General features: G+C 32.6%; 1 protein-coding gene and 1 long non-coding RNA gene across 2 annotated transcripts; both read right to left on the bottom strand.

Annotated features, from left to right (window-relative positions):
• Nucleotides 1-213: 213 nt before the first annotated feature.
• Nucleotides 214-3,298, bottom strand: LOC139898142 (calreticulin-like). Its single transcript, XM_071880862.1, has 13 exons — nt 3,192-3,298; nt 2,861-3,053; nt 2,510-2,768; nt 2,363-2,419; nt 2,202-2,249; nt 2,031-2,117; nt 1,895-1,952; nt 1,726-1,793; nt 1,538-1,633; nt 1,349-1,396; nt 863-892; nt 556-618; nt 214-432 (listed from the first exon to the last, which is right to left on the bottom strand). The coding sequence occupies exons 1-13, from the start codon at nt 3,247-3,249 to the stop codon at nt 421-423; spliced, it is 1,077 nt and encodes a 358-aa protein (XP_071736963.1). The 5' UTR covers nt 3,250-3,298; the 3' UTR covers nt 214-420.
• Nucleotides 3,299-7,956: 4,658 nt separating this feature from the next.
• LOC139899571 (uncharacterized) lies at nt 7,957-8,551 on the bottom strand. Its single transcript, XR_011777587.1, has 3 exons — nt 8,444-8,551; nt 8,285-8,359; nt 7,957-8,194 (listed from the first exon to the last, which is right to left on the bottom strand). It is a non-coding gene; the product is annotated as an uncharacterized lncRNA (long non-coding RNA).
• Nucleotides 8,552-10,176: the final 1,625 nt, after the last annotated feature.

The raw sequence follows: 10,176 nt of genomic DNA, 5'->3' as shown, positions 1-10,176 counted from the left end.
ATTGTGATGTGTGCAATTGTAATCAACTTAGCATGCACATTGACGACATCATCGCTATGATTGTGATGTCTGCAAAGCTAGTCAATTTCATGAACGCTTTATCGTCACTGTCAGCATACAAAACCTGATCTTCAATGAAACTTCTATTTTGTAATAACTTAATGTAAAAGTCGGCCGTAGATTTTGAAACATATGGACAAACAAAAACACTGATGTTCCCAATGATTTCTTTCTAACGATATTCCAATAGTTAATGCTCAAAGCAATTCAAATGAGGGGCAGAAAAAACTGCATTACACTTCACAATTGTTTTTGTATCTCTATATAAAAAGGGCCTAAAACACAAAGTCATAAAAATAAGAAATAAGATATTAAATTCTAACTGCTCATAGCTCAGATTTAAAGTAAAATTTGGCCCATCTATAGCTCATCCTGCACAATTAATAATAGCATAGTATTAGTATTTTGTATTAGTTATAATAAGAAGATAAAATAAAAAGGTTGTTACGTAAGAAAATTTGCAACAAATCATGAGAAACTTTCAATATTATGTACCTTGACATCGTTATCATCAGAATCTTCCTCATCCTCTGGCTCGGCATCATCATCATTCTCGGCCTGAACAACGTAATATCACATTATAAATCTACCTTAAAAATGTTAACACCTTCTAACCATGAGCGTTTTGTACTAAACAATGGTAGTTTAACTATTTTCAAGTCAGACACTTTTTGGCCATCTTGTATGATGCGAGGGTAACTAATCATATAACAATTATCTATTGTGTAGGAATCACTTTTTGGTGGGTATAAATCACCTATCACCTATGTAATTTAAAAAGACAGTAGAGAAAAAGACTTACATCGGAATCAATTGGGTCATCCTTTGCTTCCTGAAAGTGAAAATGGAAAAGAGGTAATAAGTAAAAGGGATTTGATAGTTTACCTTCTTGGTTAGATTTATTTAATTTGCTGTCATTGTATATCAGCTAAAATGAGAAGGTCAAAACTTTTTCTTTCCAACTTCTATTTTTTTTATTATGTTATTGGTGTTGCTGTATGAGTAAAAAACAGTATAATATTCCAAAAAGAAATATAAACGTATCATTTAAGCAACTTAAAAATATTGTATGAACTTTGGGTGGGGCTTCCACCCATTTGACCCATTCACTTCTTAGCTTAACTTTTTAGTTATATCTGACTTGTGAAAGATTAAACATAACCGAAAATTAACTCATTCAAAGCAAATGGGTCAACATTTCAAAGTAACATAATCAACAAATGGGTCAACATCTCAAAGTACCGAAAACAGTGAGAAGAGTAAAGATAATTCCATGTAACAATCATACCTCCTCCTCGTTCTTCTTTTCTAGCTCTTCAAACGCTGCCTTCTCAGCCTATAATAGAAGCAAATAAGCAATTATATTATAATAGAAATTATTATTATTATTATTATATTATACTTTAATTATGATAATAGTAATAAGGAGACAATGATAACACAGACTAGCAAGCTAGTAGATATAGAAGCATCATACATCTTTTTGTTTTCCCCAGGTTTCTTCAGCCGCTTGTTTGGCGTATTCAGGATCATCGCATATCAAAACGTTGTCAAACAAAGTTCCAGATTTTACCTGAAAATAAAGCATCATATTTATTTAAACATTAAGAACCTCATAGATAAATATGTGCACAAACTCAGTATGAATAAAATAAAAGCAATCACCTGCCAAAGCTCAATACCGACATACTTCAACTTGGGGAAAACATACAGATCAGGGTCGTCCTTAAAATCTAAAAATTAGAAGATAAAACATGTTAATACAACTTAGTAGACATTGAAAAGAATCAAATAATCAAATAAATGCAACGACTACAGAGAAAATGATGAATACCTGGGTTGTCAATCATAGGTGCCTTCCACTTTCCTTGGTAGTTTGGGTTCTTGATTTTCTGTCAAGGGAAGACATTTTAGGAAACACGTGCTTCGGTATGAAATGAATATAGATTGTAAAACAGAAATCAACAAACCTTTGCCTTCCATGGACCCTTGTACTCGGGGTTTGGAATAGTTGGGACGGTCCACTCACCATCTTCCTCATCATCCCAATCTTCTGGCTGAAAAATTTAGCTCGTCTTAATCAATAACTAATTAATAGCCTGGGCTTAGATAAGTCAAAGTGTTAAATAAAAAATGCAAACCTTTTTGGCATCTGGGTCGGCGATCTCCTTTGGGATGTCATCATAACCCTGACAAACATAAAAAACATTCAGTTATAGGTTCCCATTTGAAATTTTTTTTTTTTTAAAAGAAAGAAAAAGAAAATAAGAATCTTTGGTTTTACTATCTTTGGTTTTACTACCTCAGGCTTCTTGTCTTCAGGGTCATGAATAAACTCCTTGTCATCCCAATCTTCAGGCTGTCAAAATCAATTTGCATTTGAGTGAAAACTATATGAAAAATATAATCATAACATTAGCAAACTACTACTCGTGTTTTTTTAATTTACCTTTTTGGCCTCAGGGTCCTTAATCTGCTTTGCAGGGAGAAGATCCCAATCGGAGTACAAACTTCCAGTCTGTTTCTCTACATTATCAATGAGAATACTGTAGGTAGCATCAGGACGAAGGATGAAGGTATAAACATGTGAAAGCTGGTCAGTCTCACAAGGTACATCCTTTTTAATCAATTTGTTTTCCCCGTTGTATGTAAGGATCGCATGAACCTTCTTTGTTGCATAACCACAGATATCAGGTCCAAACATGATGCTGTAGTTAACAGTATGATCATGAATTAGTTATAACACCAAATCCAAGCAAAAAGTAAATTTTCATAAACAAATATGTTATAGATAAACAACCTGTAGGGAGTATCACCACCGAACTTCTTTTGGTCAACGTCACCACTCAGCAATTTCATGTAGCCACCCCCACAGTCAAGCTTCTGCTCGTGCTTAACCGAAAATTGGAAGACTAGAGTTTTATCCTTGTTGCTGAATTCAGGGTACTCAGCTGATATGGCATAAAATCTGTAGTCTTCACTCGTTTGGATACCTATAACAACAAACAAAAACCATTCATGTCAGCTTCTTATAAACTTAATGATACATAATGATGAATAAAGTGATACATTCATCTTTTATTTTTATATATATAATACAAATTTACAACCAAGTAGATGAAGAAGACTACCTTTATCATTGGCATCTCCATTCCATTTACCAGAAGTGTAATTCCACTCCCCTGCCATGTTCTCATCTTTCTTCCAATCGGATTTAACCCACCGGCTTTCCCAACCATCTGACATTATATTAAACAAAATGAATTTTTACAATTTACATGGAAATACAATAAAAATTAATATCATACATAAAACATTACTAGCTACATTTACATACTGTTTATGAAGGAACAACAAAGTTTACAATCCACATGCTAAATGCTAATTAATTATCAATCAGCTGATGATAATTATCTGCTAAGACTATCATCCCCTGATCAATCAATAGTAAACAAAAACAGATCCATTTTCAATTTTACTCCGCTCTGAACACTCCCAACTCTGTTTACAATATTTACAAACCAATTGACTCTGATCTCGTTGCTGTATCAGTAAATCAACTTTAAATTCACAATAGTTGACATCATCGTAATCAAATAGAGCTCATACATAAAATTATATTAAATCACATAATCAAAATCATAAATCTAGTTACAATTCACATAAAATATATCACGTCATCGTAATCGGATAAAACTGGCACAGCGTAAAGCTAATTTACATAATCAAAACAAAACATCATTTCAGATTAAAAATGCGAGTAGATACATAGCCAAAAACTCATTTATATACAAGGTAATTACCTTCAAATCGTTCTTCAAAGAAGACTTTAGCAGAAGCGATCGAGAAGAGCATCAGCAGAGAGAGAACAACGAGGGAGCTAGGGTTTAACATTCGGTCCGCCATTGATACACAGAGAAAGTGTGCTTGTGCGCGATAGCGAGATCAGAGTAGGGGTTTTATATATGGGATTTATCTTTGGTAATCACGTTAATTTTGCGTTGGAATTGCTAGATGAGGTGGAATCTACGTGTAAGTGTAGGATGAGGTGGACAAATGAGAGATTAACATGTCAAGATGTTTGTCATGGGTGCCACGTGGATGTCTTGGATTGGGTGTTACTACGAGCCGGCAAACGACTGATGTAGACTTGCGGTTACAGATATTAAATAGGGAATTGATAGTTCCACAACGAGTTTTACTTCTTCCACTCAAATTGTCTAAACTGCCCTTAGATACAATTGCATAAATTTTTATTAAATAGTACACTTGCATAAATTTTTATTAAATAGTACTTTCGTCTGTAGGTCTTGATGGAACTAACTTAAAAGTTATCTTTAACAGACTATTGTAAATAGATCTTGGATAATCAGGTACGAGAACTTTCTACGGATTAATATTCCAAATTTCTAATCTAAATTTAATATTCTACGGAGTAATATTATTCTACAGTAATAAAAAAACGAATACTCCAAAAATACATCATATCGTTCTTAGGGGTGTGCATTAAACAGTTTCGACCATGAAACCGACCAATCCAAATTGATTTGGTTAAAGTGGGTTGCTTATTTGGTTTTTGGTTTGGTTTATTGGTTTCACCCGAAAATATTTACGGTTTTCGGTTTGGATTTGGTTATTAAAATTAACATTTGGTTTTAAACCAAAAACCGAAATATACTTTTATTTATGGTATTTATACTAAATATTAAATATTTAATGTAATTTATTTTGAATTTTAAGTATGGGTTATCTTTTATTTTTTCTTGTTTGAGTCAAATGTTTTTGTTGGTTTGATTTCACTTTAACAATTGAATTTGTTTATTAGTTACTCTGTATTATGAACTTTTCATATTTGAAAACTTAGTTGTTGTTGGTTTCATTTTTATTATTGTACTATTCAGTTCATTGGTATAGTTTAGATTCTAAATATGAGTTGTATACTGTTGAGCTGCTTCTCATATTGCATGCTTGACAGTAAATATTGTATCAATTATATACTTATTGTTTAATCAATAAAATATGTTTGCATTTTTAAAAAATAAAAACCACACACTTTTTATCTAAAAGTTTTAATTTAGTTTAACCAAAACCAATCCATGTAAACCGATTCCTTATTTGGTTGGATTGGTTTGGTTTTATCAAATTTGGTTCGGTTATTGGTTCTCAAAAATATTGTTGAAAACCAAATAAACCAAACCGAATAAACAACATAAACCATAAACCAACCGAACGAACACCCCTAAATTCGTTCTTCATTCATGTACATTGCGACATTGCGATGGATAATTTATTATCTAACATCTATGTATATGTAATATATCTGTTAACGTTTTTATATCTTTCTTTGTTTTTTTTTCATGAAAAACTTAATAAAGTTGAAGCCACCATTCAAATTGATAAATTCATCAAAAACATGCATTAACGTGGTTAAACAATTGAATTATAATTATAATTTATATTTATAATTTATATTTTTATATTTATAATTATAACAAAAATAAAAATAAATATATATTATTATTATTATTATTATTATTATTATTATTATTATTATTATTATTATTATTATTATTATTATTATTATTATTAACCTTAACCTTAACCTTATTATTATTATTATTAACCTTAACCTTAACCTTATATATTAAAAGAAGCGTGAAATGTTGTAGTTTTATTTATATCTTAGTGTAGTTTTGAGTTCGCGCTCACATTACAAACGGTCCCTCAACTTCACCTATATTTCCACAACGATCCCTCAAGTTTACACAATTTAAGGGGTAAAAATTATAAATATATAATTTAATTAAAATATAAGAAACTAATTCCATCCGAATTTATAACGGGCCCTATCTTCTCGCTGGGTGCGAGTTAAATTTTTCAGAGACCACCGTCCAACTCGGAAAAATATTATGAACACAACGGGACTAACTATACGCGAAACGGACACTTCTCAAAAAACGTTAAACACAACGACAACCCGTATCTTCCCGCTCAACACGAGTTAAATTTTTTCGACGGCAGAGTCAGACTCGAAATAATTTTATGAACAAAACGATACTAACTACGTTCGAAACAGACACTTTTTAAAAAAAACGCTAAACACAACGACAACTCGTATCTTCCTGCTCGCCGCGAGTTAAATTTTTTCGCCAGCACCATCAGGCTCGAAATAATTTTATCAACAAAATGAAACTAACTACGTTCGAACCGGACAGATTTTAAAAAACACTAAAGACGACAACACCAACAACGACGCATAACAGATGGTCCGTTTACCCTTCTGTAAATAAAACTGCGTTAAATATGAATACGCCGGCCGAAAGCTCTCGCCACATCGCGCGGGCCGGTCCGGACCAGTTATATGTATATATGAAATTTAATGAGTAAAATTTGAAATTATTAATTCACTTGATGAATCTTTTCTTATGTCTTCTAGCATAAGTTAGTGGAACCTTAGAGTACGAGGTTACCGTGTCTCTTTGCCAAGGTCCATTTAGTGTTAAAAATGAACCTTGAAATTGATTAAAGTGGAATGTCGTTCGGTGTCTATTTCGGTGTCCATTTATATGAGGTGAACCAATAGAAAAATACAATAATTTTAAAAGAAAAAAAAAAGCCATAAACACACCGTCTGTGGCGTGACGGTGGGCAACAATGGCAGAATCGACGGTGGCGCGACGTTGGACGGGTGTTCGTTTTTTCAGCGTCGGTGACTGATTTGATGAGCGACGATGTGGACACCGAGAGCTCTTATAATTATTAGTTCTATTCTATAAATTAGAGCACTTTTTGTCATTAGAATGATGGGAAATCTATAATTTCAAAAATCAAAATACTTAAGTGTTTGTGGTTAAAAATGACAATTATCTTAACATCTTGGTAGCTAAAATTAAACACCATAACCGCACAACATCCAAAAGTTTTGAAGAGGTATATTTAACAACTTGACATCTTATTCCTCTATTTCTCATCTTACTTTATGTTTCTACAATTCTACAAGTTTTAATGGTACTCAACCGCGTTATTACTTAATAATAACAAAAACAAAAAGACTCCTGCTTATATTTGTGAAAAGTTTTAAAGCATAAGTGGATTCGGGTTATTCAGAAGTCACAACTAGTAGAAAATTATTCAAAAGTATTAAATCTGCCAAAACACACACAACATTTAAATTCTTTAAAACAAACGTATGAGTGAAGTTTAAGCATTCCTGTTGATGAAAATGTATACTCTATTAATTAAAATTAAAAGTAGACCCCATACAGCATTATTTAGATTTTAGAATATGCAACACCTTTTAAAAAATTTTGTACATTTTTATCAAATCCATTTATCTTGTACTCCGTAGATTCTTAAGAGTGAAGTGTTGTACCCTTTTGCTGGTTGTACAATCAACTACAATTTCAGTTTATAACTTTGTAACTAAATCTTGTAACTGAACTTTTCAAACACCAAATCAACCCCAAGTTAGAGTTTGCAAGTAGAACTCTACACTTGGTACACACAATGACAAAAACTATATTATAAGAGCGTATGGAGTAAAAACGTCTTCGTTACCATTCAACATTAAGAAACGCGGTCCACCAGCATGCTTCCACTCCACAAAGGAGTTCTAAACGACGTTCTAGAATAGCATCTAGCGCAAGGCATCGCTTCATTCAAACTTTTTCTCTATTTCTTTCTCGTAATTGGTTGAAAACAATACTTGTTAGTAACTCGCGAACATTTAATAATTCGTGAACATTGTCCACTTTCCCAACACCTAACACACTGTCAAAGACTCTCAAGACTACTAGCGTTCACAATAATCTTGTAATCTGCAATCAAAGATTATTCAAAGGAAAGAAAATAAAGGCAAGCCAGTCAGTTTCAAGATAACTTTAGCCATCTATTTCACCCATGCTGATAAAGACACATTTCTCAGTTTCTTTCTAATAACACTCTACGGACAACTGTAACTAGATGCAGAAGATCTGAATACAACTTCCAACTGTTTTATACCTATCCCAACGGCTAACAACACAAAACTTTAAAAGAAATGATACAAAAATATCTCAACGTCTAAAAGCTCAAGACCTCACATCACATGTTTATATTGGATTGTTCGCAATTGACGGAGTCCCTATAGTTCATCCTGCAGATACAAATAAATAAAAAGGTGAAATTTCTTAATCGACCGCCAACTGCGTTGCGTTGACAGAGAGTAAATTGGATCATTTTTTACCTTGATATCACTTTCATCGGCTTGCTCATCATCTTCAGGTTCAGCATCATCACTGTCATGGCCCTCATCCTCAGCCTGAACCAATTTATATCATAATTAGTCGTAAAGATGTAATAAGTTCCATTGAGATTCTTAAAAAATAGTGAATGAGAGACTTACATCAGAATCAACAGGATCAGCCTTTGATTCCTGAAAATGAGGAAGAGGGACGAAAAGTGAAATAATTAGTAAGTAGATATCAAGACCTCCTTAAGTGTAAACTTCGGTTGATACAGGTCAAACAATAGTTTAGTTTACCCGTCAAAACCTTTAAATATCACCAATTATTTTAAAGTTCTCATTTTCACAATATAAAATTATTATCTATATATCATCATATACATATTTTGTTAGGAGGCAGCAGCAATATAATCCATGCACATATTAATCCCCGTAAAGATCAACATCCTTAAAACTAGAAGACAAATATCATTCTTAGAAAGATTTTACGAATATTTGGTAAAGTTAAGATATATTCATCTCACTATTTCAAAATTTTAATAGGTATGGATAAAAATTAAAGCTTGAATGCGAAACTACGAGATATGCACGATCACTTGATAGCCACCCATATTTCAAAATTTTAAAGCTTGTTTAATAGGTATGTTACTATTACTATCTACTACTACTACTGCTACTACTATTTGGCTCTATTTTTGGGCCAACAACAAGCGTCGATTTATTGGCGTCTTGACTGCCGTAGAGCCTAAAGTGAATCCCAGGCTGGTTTTAAAACCCATAAAAATTTGATTCTACCATTTTCATGGCGTCTCAATTTTATTTTTATTTTAATTTTTATTTTAATTTTTTTTTTTTTATAAAAAAAAACACTTTTTACTCATTGGCCGGAGGTCCACTCGGAAGCAATCTCTTTATTCGTCGAATAGAGAGAGGGATGACTTTCTCTATTTTCTGGGTAGAGAAAGGACTTGTTTCTATTCTCGGATAGGGGAAGGATTGTCTACATCTCACCTCCCCCACCCCATACACCACTCGGGTTTTGTTGTTGTTGTACTTGATAGCCACCCATAATACAATAAGAAGAATGATAAAATATGTGTATATATGTCGACAAACAAACAAGTTTAACATATATATATATATATATATATATATATATATATATATATATATATATATATATATATATATATATATATATATATATATATATATATATATATATATACTTGAAATTTAACATTTACAAACATCTAAACTCTCTGTAATTTCATCTCTCTTGATTGATACATATTTACAACGTACAACGAGGATATATATAGACCCGAGATACAAGACCTGACTGCCCAATAAATGCACCAACCCAACTAACTAAATTAATTGCACCGTTTCAACTAACTACATTAATTGCACCGACTACCTACTAACATTAAATGTGTATACGTATGTCATATGTATTGTAACACTCCCCCTCAAGCTGGAGCATAGATATTGATCATGCCCAGCTTGTCACAAAACTGACGGATGCAATTTCTAGGTAATGCTTTGGTGAATAAGTCAGCCAACTGTTCATTACTTTTGATATGAGGTGTTTGAATAATTCCTTCTTCTAACTTTTCTCGAGTAAAATGACAGTCAACTTCAATGTGTTTGGTCCTTTCATGGAAGATGGGGTTGCTTGCAATATGAATGGCTGCTTTGTTATCACACCACAAATTCATTGGTTCGGACTGAGCAAAACCAATCTCGCTAAGAAGGTTACGAACCCAAATAAGTTCACAAGTTGTCTGGGCCATGGCTCGATACTCGGATTCCGCACTTGAACGAGATACCACATTTTGTTTCTTACTTTTCCAAGATACAAGATTTCCTCCAACGAAGACACAATAACC

This window comes from Rutidosis leptorrhynchoides, chromosome 3, assembly GCF_046630445.1.
Source record: "Rutidosis leptorrhynchoides isolate AG116_Rl617_1_P2 chromosome 3, CSIRO_AGI_Rlap_v1, whole genome shotgun sequence".
Classification (NCBI taxonomy): domain Eukaryota; kingdom Viridiplantae; phylum Streptophyta; class Magnoliopsida; order Asterales; family Asteraceae; genus Rutidosis; species Rutidosis leptorrhynchoides.
This window is presented reverse-complemented; position numbering and strand designations above follow the sequence as displayed.